The sequence below is a fragment of the Heterostelium album genome, assembly GCF_000004825.1.
Source record: "Heterostelium album PN500 unplaced genomic scaffold PPL_contig8, whole genome shotgun sequence".
Taxonomy (NCBI): domain Eukaryota; phylum Evosea; class Eumycetozoa; order Acytosteliales; family Acytosteliaceae; genus Heterostelium; species Heterostelium album.
In genome coordinates this window covers 503854-523664 of record NW_008805085.1, presented here as the reverse complement: position 1 = coordinate 523664, position 19811 = coordinate 503854, and the positions used below count along the sequence as shown (strand labels likewise).

The window sequence follows — 19811 nt, the reverse complement described above, 5'->3', positions numbered from 1 at the left end:
AATTTTTATTTACAATCTATAGTATTTATTATATATATGTTTATTTCTTACATCAAATTACCCAAATTTGATTGAAGGTATAATGCATCCTTTTTTAAAATATTTTATGATTAGTTTTAAATTCAATAAAAAACAATAGTATCATGTATACATACTTGATATTTTCTAGTTAAGATATATTTGTTTGGAACAGGCTCTTTAAAAGACTTTGATAATCTGAATCTGAAATATTCATAATTTGAAAATTGTAAATCTCTATTTGCTTTTCTTAAAATAGATCTATAGATTGTAATAATTTCTTTTTTAGACACCATCGTTGTTGTTGTTGTTTTTAATTATATAATTATCAGATAATTTTTCAATAAAACTAATATATATTTGAACTTGATTTTCGTTTTTTTTTATTTTTAAAATTTTAAATTTTTGATCGTTTTTTTTTTGAAACTACTTTATTACTTTTTTTTATTAGATTTAAATTACTTTTGATTATTAATAGATAGAACTTATTATAATTTTAAAGAATGGCAAGAACAAAACAAACAGTAAGAAAGCTTGCTCCAGCAATGAAACCTAAAAATAACAACAAAGAAAACAACGATAATAAAGAAAATAACGTTAAAAAAGAAAAAAACAATCATTATAATGATCAAACCTTGATCCCATATAATTTTGCTAAAGCACCGATTTCAACTATCCAATACTCAAGTGTTTTGAACATTGTAGTATTCTCTGTCGGTGATATCTTATATTCCTTCAATCTTAGGTATTTAGTTGTTGTTTAACATGTTAATTTGAGTAAAGCATTTTAAATACTAACTTTTTACTTTTCCCGCCTATGATAGTGATAGTTCATTAAATGAAATCGCTCAAAACGAGAGTTTAAATTCAGTTTCATTCACTCATGATTCATCAGCTATCATCACCACAGCATCGAAAGTAAAGACATTTACAATCTGGAAGAAACCACAAAACATCAATGACAAATGGATTCAATCTCTTCAAGTGTAGGTCACATATTTTAGATCGTTCAGATAGACACCTAAGAATATTTAACTTTTTTTTTTTTTTTTTTTTTTGAATTCAGCTCAACTAAATTAAAGATATTGTCATCTGTTTTACCAAAAGATAACAAAACAATTATTTTGACAGATAAGACTGGTGATGTTCTCTCCTATAAACTAGATGGTCCAGATAATCAAGATGGAACAGAGTTACTTGGTCATTTCTCTGCTATTACCGATACAGTAAGTTTTATAAAGTTAAACTGAAAAGCATAAATATATATATATAGCATTATATTGATATACTTACTTTTAAATATTTAGCAATTCTCACCATGTTACAATTATTTACTTACATCGGATCGTGATGAGAAGATCAGAGTTAGTAACTATCCAAATACTTTTGATATCAATAACTTCTGTCTTGGACATACTTTGTAAGTTGATAAACTAAACTTTAATATCTGCCTATGAAGTTCATTGAAACTAACAATAATCTTGTTCAATTTAGATTCGTATCAAAATTCATATTCAATCCAAGCAAGCCAGAGATTATTGTTTCAGGTTCTGGTGATGGTACTGTCAAAGTTTGGAATTGGAAGAGCGGTGAGGTTTTGCAATCGTTAGATTTGAAGCAAGCCGGTCAAGCCGTCGATGAAGTTATTACCTTACCGTTGGCAATCGTAAACAACACTCTATACCTATCGATCGAAGGTAAATCATCGTTATATTGTTATAAATTCAATGGAGAGACCAACAACTTGGAGCAACTACCAACTGTTGACCTTCCAGCACAACCATTGTCCTACTGCGTTGTTGTAGGTAGCAGATTGTTGGTGCCAACCATCACCAGTGAAGAGTCAACACCATTGTTGTTGGCATTCGACACAGCTACCAACTCTCTCGACCAAGCATTCGTAGAGAAAATCAATACACACAGCTTTGCACCCGTTAACAATTTGCAATCATTCAAATTCTTGATGAAGATTCAATACAAAAAGTATTTGACACTCAACAAGAGAGAGAAAGCAGACAGCAAAGATGATGGTGAGGATGATGAAGAACAAGAAGATGAACCAGAGGTTCAAGAAGAAGTTAAGGAAGATGAAGATTCTAAAGATGAAAAAGCAATCAAACTTAGAAAGATGACCGTCGAAGGTGCAAAAGAACAAACCAAATAAACAATTAATTTAAAAAATAAAAAAAAATTTGTTTTGTTTTAATAATCTACGTTAGATTATTTTATTTATGTTTTAGTTTATTTGATTTATGATGCTTATAAGCATTGTGTTTCTCCTGTTGTTGTTGTTCATCATTTGGTGGCGTTAGGAATAGTAATTTAAACATTCCCAACCACATTGGTTGTAGTAATAATATAAAGTATGGCCAAAAGAGGAATCCCCATTCATTACCAATGATTATTCCAATGAATGTTCGCTTCCAGCCAACAGAACTAGTTCCCCACCATTCAAATACCAAAAATAATGGATGTGACAGCAGACACAATACCATCCAGAGTGATCTAATGAATACAGATGATCTCTTTATCAGTATATAGGTTGTAAAGTGTAATGTTGGTATCGAAATGACAATAAATAGACATGAGAACTGATTATTTAACATCATTCCCATTAAACTTAATAAAGAGTAGTCTAAATCATGATTTTAATTAATATGATGTTACATTTTAAAACTTATCGGTTGTTAACAACACTACTTACAAGCAATAAGAATGGAATGTAATCCAGCCCATTGATTCTTTGGTTTACCATTAAACTTTGAAACGATTGATGTCAGGTAATTCGATAGTGGCAATAGAATTGTAAAGTAAAATAAAATACATGCTAAAATATATAGAGCTGCAACTATAATAATTTGATCTTCAATAGTATATCCACTGAGTATTCCTGTTGTTTGTAAATTTGCTGGCTAAATAAATAGATTAATATAAAGTTTGTTTAATAGGTTGATTTTTAATGATGATATTTACAATTAAATTTTTGTTTGATGGTATCAAATGAAGTTTCGAAAATATTTTAGGTAGTTGAAGTTCCATCAAACAGAATGTAATAAGTGAAAATGTCCATGGTAATGAATAGATTACACTGTAGTTGAGACCATCAAACGAAGCCATCATAGAAATCAATATCAATCCCAACGATGCTGAAAAAACTATAAGAGGTAACAAGGCCTGTCCCAAATCAATAAAGAAAACGGCACCTGCCATCATATACCATGTGAAACTCTGATGTAACTGTTCATCAGCATTATGTAGATGTCTCAATGATGTTTCAATAATCTTTCCCATATTATACATAGTTTCATTACTAAGATTTATAAAATCACTATTTACAACAAAAGTGTTCACTTTATTAGTCAATCTTTCGACATAAAGAATATTGTAAAAATATATGTAATAGTTACTTACTCATTTCCAATTCTATTATATTCTTTATGAAGTGGATTATTTAAGAAATCCATATCCCAAACAGTGTGATTAGAATAGGTACTGACACCAACAGCGTTGATACCATAGCGAGTAAAGATAGCGTGATTGGAACGTGGCATTGAAAGTGCTGAATTCCACATGAATACTAGAAGTCCATTGACAGAACCGTCGTCATCCTCCTCGCCAAACTGAGTGATTATTCCAGCGGGTATCTCATTGAGATACGAAGTGGTAGTGACAACATTGATGATATCGAGATTCGAGAGTGCTCCGCTCAGTCCCTCGGGGTATATTACTAATTTCTCCATAATCTTATTTCCAATGCGATCGAGTGAAATTGCTCCGTAGATTTGACCGGCACGCAGCAGCGGTGCACCAGAACCTGTCCAACCTATGGGCGGCTGATTGTAGTCATTCAACCAAACAGAGATACCACTTATGTCCATCATCGAGCCACCATTACTCTCACCACCTTCACTTGTAAATACAAACAAAACATCTCTCGCTTGCCACGATGTGGTTTGTAGATAGCTGAGGAATGCCAGTAAGAATCCAACTGAACCACCACTGTGCCACTGGTCAAACGATGTTGTCAGAACAAAACACTCTGTTCCAAGTGATCTTGGTGCCCTATTCACACCGATAACATTCACTCCAACATTGCCAAATGAACTATTGAAATAATGTAGCTGTGTTTCTACACCCATCTTTTCAATCTCGTCTCTTATCCACATTGCACTATTTATATTATTTATACTACCAACTGATCTACTAGATGGAAACTAACAACAACAACAACATTAATACAACCAACCAGACTTATTTATCAAATCATTCAAACTTACTATAGTATTAAATTGATTGGCATATTCGATTGCATTTTCTGAGAAATCAGAAGTAATAAATGGTTTAACTGTACATTGAAGATTCTTTTCTGAAACATAAGTATTTGAGCCTTATAATTGATTTATTTAGATTAGTTGTAATTCTTTTGGTAACGATTATTGATAATTTTGAATAGGGTGATAGTTACCCATTGTTGGCAATGTAAATAAAAGATAGATGGCTGCAAAATGAACTAGTATCGATAGTAAAATAACAAACTTTGTATTTTTAAAGAAATCTAATACTATATCAGCTACAATAGAACCTAAAGATTCAACCTCTGTTTTTAGATATTCAAATATACCAAGATTTCTACTATTAAATTTATTATCGATATTAATTTTGTTATTATTTTTATCATGTTTATTCTTGTTATTACTACTACTATTTCTATTGTTGAGATGTCTTGATTTTCTTTTTTGTACGATTGAATCTACAGAGATATGATCATCATCGTCATCTTCATTGGTAAGTTCATCATCACCATCATCGACAGGATCTGAATTATCTTTAAAATGATCATTTCGATGTTTTGACATTATCTGTAAGTAACAATATAAGTTTAGTTTTAAAAAATAAAATAAAATAAAACTAAATTTAGTTTAAATCATGATCCAAATTTGGTACCTTTATAATCACTTTAAAAAAAATTAAACAAGGGGGGTCAAAAAATAGAAGTTCAAAAAATAAATCATTTAAATAAATGTTAACCATTTTTCTTTCATATAAATAATATTATTTTTGTATATAAATGGAATAGAATAAAAGAATATCTCCAATATTTTTAGAATGGACATGAACTCTCTTGATTAATTTATTGTCTTTAAATATATTTGGTTTTGATTTAAATAGTATTAAATCATTTTAAATAATAATGTATTTGTTTTTCGAATAATAGTCGGATATCGATTATTGAAATGTTTATTATTTATTTTAAACATCACGTTCGATTGATTTAATCTCGTTGTTGTATGTGTCCAGTTTTGGAGCGTTGATGGCATTTTGAAGCTTGAGATCGATGGCTTGGGATGGAGCATCACCAGTACCTCTGATTTGCTCGTTGTAAGCAGAGACCTTAGGTGCGTTGATAGCGGTCTGGGTAGCCATATCGATACCACCAATTGGTGCATCTACATTTCTAACTTGATCGTTGACAGTACCGACCTTTGGTGCGTTGATGGCATTCTTGAGAGTGACATCGATACCACCGATTGGTGCATCTACATTTCTAACTTGATCGTTGACAGTACCGACCTTTGGAGCATTGATGGCATTCAAATGTGCCATATCCAAAGTTCCAATTGGTTTAACATGTTGATCATCTCTTTGATGTGGTGGAAGACGTTCAACCTTTGGTGCATCTATAGAATTATTAATTGATAATTAATAAATATTTTAATTATTATTAATGTTTGTTTTTTTTCTAATTTGACTCAATTTTCCACTCACTTTCACTTTCACTCTCACTCTCAATCTAACCTAACCACACACGAACCTCTCTCTCATCTCACTCTTTTCCAATTATATTTATAATAATTACTTCTAGCATTGTTAAGTTGCATTGTGTCAGAGGTTTGAATTGGATTCTCCATGTCGTCTCCACGCTTTTGGTTGTTTACCAAATTAACCTTTGGTGCGTTTGTGGCATTCTTGACTGCCAAAGAGTCAGCGACTTGGGTAGCTTTTTCCTTTGGATAATGAGTGTTACAATAGATACGTTGGGAGGCTTGGTGTGGTTGAGCGGTCTTCAAGTTCAATACTTGCTTGCACTCGAAACACTTGTAACAGTGCTTGTGCCATGATTTACCAACTGCAGTATGAGCCTCCAATGGGTAGACTTTCTTTTGGCATTCTTCACAATTGACTGGTGCTGACATTTTACTAAAAATTAATTTAGTTAATTATTTTCAAAGTTAATAAGAATAAAAAAAGAAATCAACAATATAAAAATAAATATTAATATAGTACATACTTGGATTAAAAATATATAATTTACAAATAAATAAATAAATAAATAAATATTACAAGTATATGATTGGTTTTTTGGTTGATTGAATGATTGATTGATTATTTGACTGATTAGATGGTGACAATAGAGGGAATAAACAAGTATTCCATTTTTAATTTTAACAAAATATCTAAATTGACAGAAATTTAAAAAAAAATAATCACACAAGCAGAGGCAAAACCCATTGATTAATCTTAAATTGGGTTGGTCAATTTTTTTTTTTATGATAATAAAAAAAAATTTCTTGAAACGATGTATCCTTTCAAACCAAATTTAATATGGTTAATAGAATTTTTCGCAATAGTCATAATCAATAGCAGAAGTTTATTTATTTTAAAACAACCGACATTATAATGTATTTTTGATTTCAAGAAACTGACTCCCTCAATCACACACATTAACTTCAAATATTATTGAGATATAGATATAGATATAGATATTTAAAGATACCTATTTAAATCTTGTTAATTTTTATAAAAGTAAAATAAATTTATTAATTAATTTGATGATTTGATTTATTTATAAAGATCGATCTTAACATTTTGAAAATGTTACAAATTAAAATAAAAATAAAAATTGTTTATCATTGCAATGAGATTATTTGAAAAAAAATGAACAAAAACTAAAAGATATCATATTATTTTTAAAAAGTAGGTAGAGTGTAGAATAGAGTGAAATGGTGAGATTAAAGACTAGATATTTGATGGTTGAAGTGATTTGGCATCAAGAGGTACTCGAAGATGGTACTGTTAGACCAACACTATCGTTATCGTGGATTCACAATTGGATAGAGCAGAAATCAAGAGAACTGATAGGTGCTCTAACAACTCAAGCCTATATAAAGTCATTAAAGAGTAATTATAAAATGAATCAATCAATTGAATTGTATAGAAATATATGATATTAATAACTGAACTACTACTACTACTACTTCTATAGTCATTTATTGTAATTCAATAACTAATACAATGATATTAAGATGTAATTTCGAACAATATCGGAATCTTTGGACTGTACTATCAATGATAACAGAGTGTTGCGGTTTTCTCACTTATTTTAGAGTGTTGCATGTCGGTGGTTCACTAAAGTCATGTCAAAAGTCTGTTTTGAAAGAATATGGAAAGCCACTACTCGTTAAATCATTCGATCCTCTAGTTGCAATGAATGAACTATATAATATAAACAGCAGCAGTAGCATTAGTAGTGGCAATATAGATAATCAACAATCTCAACAACAGGGAATAGAACTTAATCTTACAGAGTCTGATAATGAAGACGATGGTTTCGATGATCGTGATAATAACGATGACGATGACCTTATCAATAGCAACAACGATAATAATAATAATATAAATAATCATGATGAATCTATTGATAGCATGGATACAAACAATGATAAACAAAAACCTAAACAACAACAATCTAAGCAACCACCTAAACAACAGCAATCTAAACAACAACCATCATCCCAACAAAAACAACAGAAACCAAAACAACAAGTTAAAGAAACAAAAAAGAAATAAAATAGTAGGAGTTGTATATATTATATTCATTAATAATAGTAGATTAAGTTTGTTTTGTTTTGTAAGATGTTTTTTTAATTACATTATTTATTTAATTTACAAATTGCTTGCTTTTTTATAGTTTATTAGAATCAAAAAAGTCTAATTCACCACCTATCGATATATTTAAGGAGAGGTTTGATTTTCTAAGATCGTTTTGACCAGCAGTCATGCCATTGGTGTTTGATTTGTCAGTGTCGGAACCATTGTTCATATGACTGTTTTTCATGTCATTGCCACCTAGTGCAAATGAAAATGATGAATTCAGTGGTATCGATGAGAAATCGATTGGACCCATACCAAAGCCTGATTGATCAAATACATTTGATGTGTCTGTAAGTCCAAAATCTATAATAAACATTAAGTAAATAAGATATTGTTTTCTTTGTTTTTTTACACTTTTTTTTTTTTTTCATTCTATACGTACTATTATTATTAGTTGCAGAAGTACTTGAGAATAAAGATAAAACATCAGTAGTTGATTGTTGGAAGATTTGTCTATTTACATTGTTATTATTATTATTAGTATTGTTGTTATTTGATGTATCCAAGTTGGTTGAGTTATTGTTGTTTGGATCTTGAAGGTTTGCAAGTGATGTTGCAGTGGTTGTTGTCGTTGAGGTGGCATCGTTGCTCTCAAAGTTTGTGTTGATTAAAAGTGGATCGTGGTGGTGGTGGTGTTGGAATGTAAAGTTATCGTTGGACGTCAGTGGTATTTGGGTATTCAATGGTTGTTGCAGTGAATTACCATTTCCATTTACATTATTACCATTGTTATTATTATTATTATTATTATTTGTCAGAGGGTTATTGTTTCTATTGACCAATGACTTTAATTGTAAACTAGCCAAATGATTGAATTCAATGATTTGCTCTTTGATCTTCAATCTCTTATAGTAGATATCAAAGAAATCTGGATTCTTTGCTTCTAAATTCAATAACACTTTTATTATAAATGAAAAGAAAAGAGAAGTATAAAAAGTTAGAACTCTTTGTAAACAAAACTTCAAAAAAAAAAAAAAAAAAAAAAAGTAAAAATCTTCTTCTTACTTACTTGCTTCTGAAAAAGAGGGATTAACACCGAATTGATTCTGTAGGGTAATGATAATCTCTGTTCTTGTCAGGTAGAGAGTGAAACACTTTTCTATGCATTGTTGTATCTTTATTGAGAAAAGAAGGTTAGCGATCGATGGTAATAGTTTCGATGCTTCTGATGCACTCGATATCATTTCATTGTTAAGGTTTGGAAGTTGGTTATGATGTTGTCGATTTGTTGTTTGTACATTATTATTATTACGAAATATAGAGTGAGGTAAAGGTTCTAACTCATTAAAGTTAGACCTAGACTTTGATGATGATGGTGCTGGTATATTATTTGACCACATTTTAATACTTGATAACATAGATAAATAAATAAATGTACAGATAGAAAGTAGAGATAGAAGATGATGTATTTACAAAAAATGATTTTGTTATTATTTAAGTTTAATATAATAATGATAATAAGTATCATGATTGTTATTGAAGAGTCGTTAATTAAATTAAAAGTTGTTCTTAGTTTTCTATGTTTCTTGATTTTTGCTGATGTTGTTGTTGCGGTAGTGGAATATACGGAAACATTTGTTTATTATTATTTTAATACCATGAATGAATAGCGATTCACAACATCTTTAAGAGTTCAAGCTCGGAAATGGGTGGTGACGACAGCAAAGAACTTGTTCTCTATACCAAAGTTGATTGATTGATTCTAAAGTTATACTTACTTTTGCAGCCTCATCCTTTGAAATTGCCAATGTCTTTTCTTGATCTCCTAACTCATTGGCAGTGGTGCTACTGTTGTTTGTTGTCATCTTAAAAATGTTTCAAGAATGATTAAAGAAAGAGTCTTGTTTGGTAAGTGTGTCGTCAGCTAACCCCCATCCAAATTAATTTAATATTTTTCTAAAATTTTTCGAAAAAATACAAAAAAATCTTCAAACGACATCAGAAAAAATTTTATAGAAATAATATTTAAAGAAAGTTAAATTCTTATCAATAATATAAACATAATTAACCGGTTGATTTTGAAATTGTTTTTTGGATTGGAAATAAATTTTTGTTATCTTTTAATTTTTCTTAATTTTTTATTTTATGTTTAAAAAAATATTTTGTTAAAAGACAATTATTTTTTTTATTAACTTTTTTGAATTGACCTCTATGATTAACGGTGTTTCAAGTTTGTATTGTAGTATCACGGTTAGACACGAGAATTTGAATTTGGCGACGGCATCTCTGTCTAACATTCCTATCGAGTGATTACCTTGCATGATTCTTGGGTGTTGTTGGTGTTTGATGATGTATTCAAGCATCTCGCCACGATCATAGTGATGACAGTTGACCAGATCATACTTAGATGTGTTTGACTGTCAATCTTTCGAGTGATGATAAACTCTGCTACATTGTAGCGGTTATATTGAATCGCTATCTCCAGAGGCTGAGTGTTTAGCGATAACAACCGGTTGAACATGATCGAGACATCTCACCAAATCCAGACGACCACACGCAACAGCGTCTAACCTCGCACGAATCAAGAATCGATAGTAGGTATTACCTATGGTTTTCGAACAGTGCACCAAGTAGAATTTCAGTGTTTCTAGTTTGGTCCATTGATCTACCGATTGAAATAACTTTTGGTTTAATTTTGAACATATTTCATATTCGAAAGTTGGTTTTAAAACCAATAAGTTTCGTATTATATTTTATTAATTCATTTATTATAGAAGTCTAACTGTGTAATCGTACGAACTAAAACAATTTTTATTTGGTGTAACTAAAAATGAAGGTGTGGATAAAAATAATAAAAAGATTGGAGGAGACATGGAAACAAACAAATATCAAACTCATTAGGTAAATTGTTGGTTAGATCTGATACTGGATATAATCTTGCCTTAGATTTGTCTAAAAATCTTTGTGATAAATGTTTTAGAAACAAAAACGTTAAATGTTATTAGTATTTAATTAGAAGAAGATAAACATATGCTTCACTCATTCAATTTAGATTTGTTTAAAAAAAATAAATAATAATAATCAAAGATATTATATTTAGATCTCTCTTTGTTTAAATAATAGTTTATAGAATTTAAAATGACACATTGTATTTACACTATGGTGTAGAAGTACACTCCAGTCACTAAAAGCAATAGTTGTATTGATTTGGTTTTATATGATACATTGAAATTCAATTATCTAAACATCACAAAACATAGGTTCTTTTCACTTGTTCAAATACATCAATTCATTAGATTGGGAAGATGTATTTGATAGAATTTGTGAGGTTACACCAGACAATATTAAACCAATAAACTACAATTAAAACAACATTAATTTTTTAAATATCTTTTTTGACTTTAAGTGAAAATGATATATGACCCCCTGATTTTCGAATTTAAGACTATCTAAAACGGTCCAAAAATGGAATACATTAATATCAAGAGGCTTTGGAAATGACTTTTGGGCTTACTTCTAATCTAAGAAGCAGTGATCCCAACACACACCCTTCATACACATTTAAAATACAACAAAACTATGACCTATACATTATCTCTATCCTATCAAATTCATATAATTATTTATATTTGTACAAAAACAATTGTAATATCAAAACTCATTTTTGGGCTTGGGAATCCAACCAACTTCGACAATTTCTTCTTGTCTGGTTGGATTCCCAAGCCCAAAAATCAGTTTTGATATAAATCACCCTCCTGATTTGCGAATTTACAACTATCTAAATCATTCCAAAAATGGAAACATTAATATCAAAAGTAGTGATCACAACACACCTCATACACATTTAAAATACAACAAAACTATGACCTATACAATCACCTATCAAAATCATTTATTTATTTATATTTGCACATACAAGATTTTTGATTAGAAATCTCAACCCAAGTACTCATTCTTGGGCTTGGGTTGAGATTTCTAATCAAGTGTGTGTATCACTTTCAAATATTGTACAAACTGTTGTTTATTAATTTTGTGTATAGTTTAGATTAGATTTTTTTTTGAAAAAAACTTAATTAAAACAACAATTAAGTTTAACTTTTTAATGATCACCAAAACCTGTGACTTAATATTTGTTTGAAAAAAATTTTCATAAACTTTTTTTTTTTTTGATTTTTTGTGATTGGGCTTGTGAGGTGCAATCTGATTGGGCTTGACCATCACAGACCCCACAAATAAACGAAACATCACAGGTTTGTTCTTAACTGGATTCCAGTCAATGTTTTGTATTCTCGATAAGTATTTAAAGTTGACAGGAACAAACAGAATTCATTAATTTAAATATTCTAAACTAAACAAATAATATAGTTTGTATAAAATAATTAAAAAATGTCAACTGAAATCCAACCTCACCACCATCATCATCATGATCATCATCATGATAAACATCACCCAATTCCTCAAATCAAAAGGGCAACTAAAGAACAAATGGAAAAAGCAATCAAGAAGTACCAAAAAACAGGTAAGAGAGTTCTTATTGGTGATTTAACTGATGCCGAAAAAGAGTCCATTAATCAAAGACTTGATGCCCTCGAAAAGCCAAAACAAAAAGATGGTGATTTCCTCAATTCGACAGATTGGGGTCAAATCATTGGATTGGTCCTTAGTTTCACTCCTTACGTTGGTTCTTTCCTTAAAGTTGGTTTTGGAGTATGTATTTTTATTGTAATTATTTATTAGAATTCGAAAAGATTGCTAATATATATCTTTTTGACGATTTAGATTGTTTGGGGAAAAATCTTCTCAAAAGATGGTCAATACATCACCCAAGATCAATTCCAATCATCGATGGCATCTTTATATCAAAAGATTGAAACTCTACTCAACGAGCAATTGGATGCCAGTGAAATCAATCGATGTACTGCCATGTTCAACGATTGTCAAAACCGTGGAAACAATTTCAATGATCTTCTCACTCTATTCGTTGATAGACATCAATCAAAAGTTGGTTTTATCCCAAACAAGAATGTAGATTATAGAGTTGAACCACCTGCTCACTTGCTTGAACTCGATGATGACACTCTTCTTCAAATGATTAGAAGTCAATTCTTAGATTATCGTAACTTTTTAGAAGGTAAATATAAAAATTATATATTTAAATATAGTTATAGTTAAATTAAGTCTTCTCTTTTTTTCTTATCACATTTCTGTAGGTGCTCTAATTAACTTCTCACAACCATTGTATGCTCGTATCCTTGGTAGTCTTTATGGAATGACCATGTTGCTTTATTCGAATCTCATGAGAGATGCTTGTTTCCAAGGTTCAGCATGGGGATTCCCACCAGATTATGTTTATGGGTAAGTGTTTATAACAACAAGAAATTAAATATTAGTTCGAACATCAAAAATTTATAAAAAAATATAATAGAAATGGTGATGTAAAAGGTTTGGAGGAAACTCTTCATGATAAAACCCAAGATTTCCATTACTATCTTGCAAGATGCAACTTATACTATGAATTGGAACTCATTAAACCAGCAGTTAGTATATATCCAGCAATTAGTATGTATTATTTAATACTGAAATTAAGAGGAGGTTCTTTAATTTATCAAATATTAATTAATATATTTAAAATCATCATCAAAAACTATAACAATTTAATTTATTTATAGATCTTCCAGATGATGGATATAAATTATTCTCGCAAATCAATAATCTAGATTTCTTTGTGTATGATCCCAAAAATCCAGTCATTTGTATCGATCCCGATTCCAATGGTAATTTCCAATGCTATGATCCAACCCCACCCTATGCTCGTACTGTATTCAAGTTTGACCCATCAATAAGTAAAAATACAGTTAATAAGGACCCTCATTTTGATACTGTATCTGGATATAACCCCACATATCTTCAATTTGGATCCATCTGTAAGTATTTTATTTAAATTTCAAACTCATCTCATCATTTATTAATTATCTATTTTAAAGATGGTCCAAAATATACAATTCAAAGAAATGGTGTATTCTTTTATTATTTGACAGTCACCTTTGCAATCTATGACTCACGTCTAGGTAGTGAATGGGATCTTTATCTTAATGGTAGAAAAGTTATGACTCTTGATACTACCCCGGGTTTGAATGATGGTTGTGTCAGAGGAGATAGAATGAGCTATTACTATGAAGAATGGTTGCTCCAATATAATCAAAAAAGAGCTAGTTCCTTTATCACCGTCAAGTTTGACTTCATCGATTACCTGTACAGTGTTGATATCGAATTAAGAGGCAACGGAGGATTCCTTAATGGAGTTGAAGTCACCTTCCCAAATTATCCAGGAAGTGATTTCATCAGAGTCCAAATTCCAAAGTCGGAAGCTCCAAAGGGACCAGTACAACCACTCTTAAAGAATTAAACATTCACCATTAAATCAATAGATATTTACCCTTGGTCAAAAATTGAATATTAATTAATAGGTTTCATTCACAACAATAATTTTTATAAAAAATATAAACAAAAAACTAGATTTAAAGTTTAAACCTTTTTTGTTTAAAACTGTGTTTGTGTGTTGTGGTGTTTTATACTATGGGAGTGGTGTATTGAAGAAACAGTAACAACAAGATCATCTTCTGATAACTATTTAACAACAACGGAAACATTAACAACCAAAGCAACATTTAATTCAATCGTTATTACAAACACTTAAACAAACTCAACTTATTGTTAATCAGTAACAAAGGTTGTAACATCATATTTCTATGAATTTCAAAAATTGGATAAGAGACAACAACAACAACAACATCAAGTGTAAAGAGAAATCTCAGATACACCATTGAATTACAAAATATTGAACATATGGATGATATCATTTTAGAATCTACAACATCAGGTGCCACCAAATTCACTTGTATCATTTCTATTTTAATTTTGTCAACAATCTTTATTTTGTCTACACTTTTATTTTAAATTGGATATTTAAATTAATAAGAGATCTTTGAAAAATGATTTATTTTTTTTTTATTTTATTTTTTTCTTTCTATCACAACATTTTAGACTCTATTACTGAGAGTATTCATATCATAGTTTAATAAGATTCTTTGTTGAAAGCCAAGATTCTTTCCTACGAACCAAATGTAAGTAACAAGATTATCTACTATTATTAAAATAGGTTATAATATATTAATTTATATTAAAATAGTTGGTATAGAGTAAAGATTCGTTACAAGAGAGAAACAATAGAATTGAGATGTTCATTGGTGAATGGTTTGGTTATTTTTTATTTTGATCATTTTTATATATCTATTTTGATATTTAAATAAAATAACAATTGTTTTTTATTATTGTTATTTGTAACATTTTAAAAATATCTCAGTGGCCCATTAACTAAAACTTTAAGTTCACGATTTTTTTTTTTTTGATTTTCTTTTATATTGAAAATAACTTTGAGGGAACTTCTATCCAAAAATAACAGTATTTTTATTCAAATATTTATATTGAAAGATGACAACTAAGTGTACAGAACATTCCAGATTACACGAGTTTATTTGTTATCAATGTAATAAATTAATGTGTTCAAGATGTATAACCACACATAATAATGATTATCCAGAACATGTGAAACAATACGATCACATCGATGACATTAGACAATCATTAAATAATATAGATCTAAATGATAGTAGCAAATTAAATAATGAAAATAGCAATAATAATGAAAGTAAATTGTATTCGAAAGTAAATCAAACGATAGCCTCTATTTGGGAAAGTCTAAAATCAGCCTCTGATCGATATCAGAATTTAACAAAGACAGAAGATGAAATATCAAAACATTTTGAAAAGTTTCATCAATATCTAGTCATTGAAGAACATAAGTTAAAGAAAGTAATCATCAGCGATAAAGACATAATCACCAATCAAATCGATCAAAACATTAATCAATTGAAATATTTGGTAAACTTTATTAAAATAAATAATAAACTTGATGATGATAATATCAATAGCGATAATAGTAGCATCAATAACAACAATAATAATAACAATAATGACGTAGAAGATACCTCTGATCAATACTCTGCCGCCGCTATTATTAAGTCTGTATCATCAAGCACATCGTTACAATCGTTTATTAACGATAATAGCCAAACATTGTTCAACCAATACCACGAGTTATTCCAAATGAAAGTTCAACTTCAACAACAAAATAATTCATCCGATTCCTTATTGTTGAGTATTCTCCAGAAATATCACAACCATTTCACCCACACTTGTAATAATAATTCATCTCAAATGATTGAATATCAACTCACAACCAAACAACCTGATCTTAATCAACTCAGTACAATTATAAATCAAACAATTACACTATCAAACACCAATATTGATATCAATAGTATTAATAACAATAATAGTAATAAGAAACACTCTTATATATTATCAACTCATAGTGGAAGTGGAGTTACACTTATTAATCTATCAGACAATTCAACTGAAGAGTTGGATACCAATTTTGATTTCACTCGTACCTACGGCTCTATGATTACTGTTGGCAAAGATATCTATATATTCGGATGTAGCTCTAGTGCATTCAAATGGTTTAAATTTTCAATCAAATCTAGAACCATCGAAGATATTGGCGAAATAGTAGGAGTAGATGGTGACTATCATATCTCGGTTTGCTATGATGGTCAAGATCATATCTATTTGGTTAATGGCTGTAGGACCAATAGGATTGATAGATTCAACATAAAGACAAATACATTTGAGAAACTATATCAACTATCAGATCAATACGGCCAACAGCTATCATCTATGATCATCAACGGAACACTCTATTCAGTATCAGTTAAACAAAAGAAGCTATTTGAATACAGCTTAGCAAAGAATACCGTTATAGATCATCAAATAGATATCTTGCCGTGGTCCGCTTGTCATGATAACAATGGTAATTTCTACATTCATTCCATTGATGATAAGTACATCAAATATAACGTTATTACCAAACAAACCACCAATCTCAATCGCATACCCGCCAAAGATGGTTATGTTTTTTTAATGTATCATCAAGAATCATCAGAATCAAGTTTTATCTATTCCTTTGGTGGTGCAGTCTTTCGCAATTTCAAATACTGCATTGAATCCGATCAATCTGAACCTTTCTTTACAGATGATAAAAAACGAAGAGGTTGGTGTGGATCTTCATCAATAACAATATAAAAATAATTTTATAGAGATGTTGTTATAAATTAAAAATCAGTAAAGTTACAGGTCAAATCCAATATCTGTAAAAAATAAACTTTAAAGGAATTGGAGATCAAATCTGACAAATTTTTATACATAGGAGTTTTAAGAGGATTTTTGTAACTAAAATAATTAGATAAAATAAATAAAATAAGCCCATCTTTGCACTTTTTATTTTTTTATTAGTCATTTGAATACCAATACAACATCACAGAAATATTTTACTGGAGGACAATTTAAAAAGTTTAATTTCAGAATTTAAATTCTAACTAATAAATATATATTAGTTTTATAATTATTAGTTAATAATTTCATAAAGATAAAAATATTAACAGAAATTTTATAATTGTTAAAACTAATAAAACTAACAAACACGATTTATATATATTCTAAAATTTAACACTTTCTTTACATTTTAAATTTAATTTTATATTATAAAATGATGGTGTTCAAGTTTCAATAAACAAACCTTAACCAAAATTACAAAAATTTGATAATAAACACCTTTATTTGGGTATCCAGATTTCCACTTCTCCCTCCAAATCCAATTCCTCATATTGAAGAATCTATCTATTTTAATGAAGAAAGACCATTCACAGAAAATCAACTTTCTTTGACCTTTGAGAGTATGTATTAAAATTAAATTAATTTAATTTAATTTAATAAAAAAATATTAATTTCAATTTATTTTTTCAGTTGTATATTATTATGGATATTGGATTTGTCAACAGAATTTTCAATATAACAAATGCAATGCATGCTACCATTGAGGTATGGAATAATTCTACAATGTCAAAAAAGATACAACTACAAAATCAGCAATTAGAATAAGTAGATTTTGCAGAATATGAAAATTTTTAGAAAAATCATTTGTTTTTGTCTTTCTTTAGTGGCAAAGTTATACTTTAAAAGATTAGGTTATTGTAAGATTAAACTATATAAATTTAAAAATCTGGGAGAAATTTGAAAATTACTATTAATTTATTTATTTTTATTAAAAGTTAAAAGTTTTTTTTAATAAGTGTTGGGTTATTAAAAAAAATTTATATATTTGATGAATCTTTATCAATTGCTGCTTGTAGATCTCCAAATAATTCTAATACGTCACGGTATAATAATTTGCCTGAACCATGTAATGGTAATTTATCTACTATTGATATTTTAATTGGATTTAAATAGGAATAATGTTCTTGTATATGTTGAATAATTGTATTCTCTAAAGAGATAAAATTTAAATTATCCAATTTGCAAGTATTCTTGATTAATGCAATTAAATAGAATCCTGGTTCAACTATTACTATTCTTTCCAAAATATCTAAACCAAGAGATCCAAGAATTTGTTCTTCCAATTTGTTTAAATCAAAATCACCTTTTGATGTCTTTCCAATTTTAAATCTTGAAACATAACTTAAAATTAATTTACCTGGTTCGTCCATATCATCTATTAACTCTACTCTGTCACCTGTATGATACCATCCTTCATCATCAGTTATTTTTGAAATTGGAAGATTTGGATCTTTTAACATATATCCAAGACCAACCGATACATCTGATTTAACCCACAATTCACTACCACCTATTGGATGAGGTACCAATTTCCATTTGTAATGAGGTAATACAAAAATACGAGTGGATGGGTATTTTTCAACTCCTTGTCTAATATCGAAAGAACATCCACCCATTTCTGTTGTGCCATAGAACTGACCAACATGGAAACCATACTTTTCATAAACTATCTCACTTAGTTTTTTTGGTAAAACAGCACAACATCCAAAGGCATGTCTAATAGATTTAAAATTAAAGTTCTTTGGTTGATTTACACTTAGCCATTCATATGTACCATTTAGACCAAATAGAATAGTTGGTGAAGGTGCTTGAATTGGAAACTTAATTTCATTATATCTTAATAATACCAAATGTGATCCAGATAATAGTGAAACAAGTGAAACAATGAATCCATATCCATGAGCTAATCCAGTATTGATATAACAGACATCAGTAGAGGAACAATTTAAAATTTCCATAATTCCATATACTTCTGTTATACAACCAATTACTTTTCTAAATACAATCTTTGAATAAATATAAGTTGATCTAAAATATTAAATTAAATAAAGTTATTAATAAAACATTAATTTTTTTTTCTTTTAATACTTACCCAGTAGTTTGTAAAGCAAATGTTGATTCCATAATACCTTCAGATTTAACTCTATTTTCATTATAACTTGTTTTTAGAATTGTAAATTCTGGATTCTTCATTAAAATATTTTCACTAAATGGACCATTCCATATGACTTGTGATGGTACTAAAATATGAATTGGTTTAACTTTATCAACCAAATCTTGAAGATCATCTATTGGATCTTCAGCTGTAAGTGAAACTGTACATCCAATTGATAATAGTGAAATGACAATTGCAAAACTATCAATATTTTGATCCATAACCAATACAATATAATCTAACTTTTCCTTTCGAAATATATCTCTAAATCTTTGGTATTTCTCTTTAAATTGACATCTTGTATAAGTGATAAATGTATCCTTCTCCTTATCAAAATGAGTTAGAAAACCTGATTGATCATCGTCTGCCCATGATTGAATGGTATTATGGAGACATGATAAGTTAATTGTATCTTTGTTATTAAACATCTTCTTTACTAGTAATAATTTAGAAAGTGAATGAAGTAAATGAT

General features: G+C 29.2%; 9 protein-coding genes across 9 annotated transcripts; 4 read left to right on the top strand and 5 right to left on the bottom strand.

Moving 5' to 3' along the window:
- Positions 1–521: 521 nt before the first annotated feature.
- wdr4 (WD40 repeat-containing protein) lies at positions 522–2182 on the top strand (the record flags this gene model as incomplete). Its single annotated transcript, XM_020574777.1, has 5 exons — positions 522–763; positions 849–1004; positions 1085–1244; positions 1326–1438; positions 1513–2182. The coding sequence occupies 5 exons, from the start codon at positions 522–524 to the stop codon at positions 2180–2182; spliced, it is 1341 nt and encodes a 446-aa protein (XP_020435191.1).
- Positions 2183–2243: 61 nt separating this feature from the next.
- PPL_03861 (uncharacterized protein) lies at positions 2244–4874 on the bottom strand (the record flags this gene model as incomplete). Its single annotated transcript, XM_020574776.1, has 6 exons — positions 2244–2653; positions 2723–2930; positions 2992–3346; positions 3430–4232; positions 4296–4405; positions 4484–4874. The coding sequence occupies 6 exons, from the start codon at positions 4872–4874 to the stop codon at positions 2244–2246; spliced, it is 2277 nt and encodes a 758-aa protein (XP_020435190.1).
- A 394-nt stretch (positions 4875–5268) lies between these two features.
- PPL_03860 (uncharacterized protein) lies at positions 5269–6212 on the bottom strand (the record flags this gene model as incomplete). The annotated part of the gene is made up of 2 exons (XM_020574775.1): positions 5269–5696; positions 5876–6212. 2 exons carry the CDS (start codon positions 6210–6212, stop codon positions 5269–5271), a joined length of 765 nt encoding a protein of 254 aa, XP_020435189.1.
- An 807-nt stretch (positions 6213–7019) lies between these two features.
- On the top strand, positions 7020–7866 carry pop5 (Rpp14/Pop5 family protein; the record flags this gene model as incomplete). The annotated part of the gene is made up of 2 exons (XM_020574774.1): positions 7020–7197; positions 7283–7866. The coding sequence occupies 2 exons, from the start codon at positions 7020–7022 to the stop codon at positions 7864–7866; spliced, it is 762 nt and encodes a 253-aa protein (XP_020435188.1).
- Positions 7867–7981: 115 nt separating this feature from the next.
- On the bottom strand, positions 7982–9290 carry PPL_03858 (TIGR01589 domain-containing protein; the record flags this gene model as incomplete). Its single annotated transcript, XM_020574773.1, has 3 exons — positions 7982–8253; positions 8333–8848; positions 8960–9290. The coding sequence occupies 3 exons, from the start codon at positions 9288–9290 to the stop codon at positions 7982–7984; spliced, it is 1119 nt and encodes a 372-aa protein (XP_020435187.1).
- A 285-nt stretch (positions 9291–9575) lies between these two features.
- Positions 9576–9755, bottom strand: PPL_03857 (uncharacterized protein; the record flags this gene model as incomplete). The annotated part of the gene is made up of 1 exon (XM_020574772.1): positions 9576–9755. The coding sequence occupies one exon, from the start codon at positions 9753–9755 to the stop codon at positions 9576–9578; it is 180 nt and encodes a 59-aa protein (XP_020435186.1).
- A 2521-nt stretch (positions 9756–12276) lies between these two features.
- Positions 12277–17094, top strand: PPL_03856 (kelch repeat-containing protein; the record flags this gene model as incomplete). The annotated part of the gene is made up of 10 exons (XM_020574771.1): positions 12277–12597; positions 12670–13021; positions 13053–13245; positions 13316–13449; positions 13560–13814; positions 13875–14222; positions 14613–14688; positions 15080–15137; positions 15382–15598; positions 15632–17094. The coding sequence occupies 10 exons, from the start codon at positions 12277–12279 to the stop codon at positions 17092–17094; spliced, it is 3417 nt and encodes a 1138-aa protein (XP_020435185.1).
- A 732-nt stretch (positions 17095–17826) lies between these two features.
- Positions 17827–17949, top strand: PPL_03855 (uncharacterized protein; the record flags this gene model as incomplete). The annotated part of the gene is made up of 1 exon (XM_020574770.1): positions 17827–17949. One exon carries the CDS (start codon positions 17827–17829, stop codon positions 17947–17949), a length of 123 nt encoding a protein of 40 aa, XP_020435184.1.
- Positions 17950–18161: 212 nt separating this feature from the next.
- Positions 18162–19767, bottom strand: PPL_03854 (uncharacterized protein; the record flags this gene model as incomplete). The annotated part of the gene is made up of 2 exons (XM_020574769.1): positions 18162–19212; positions 19277–19767. 2 exons carry the CDS (start codon positions 19765–19767, stop codon positions 18162–18164), a joined length of 1542 nt encoding a protein of 513 aa, XP_020435183.1.
- Positions 19768–19811: the final 44 nt, after the last annotated feature.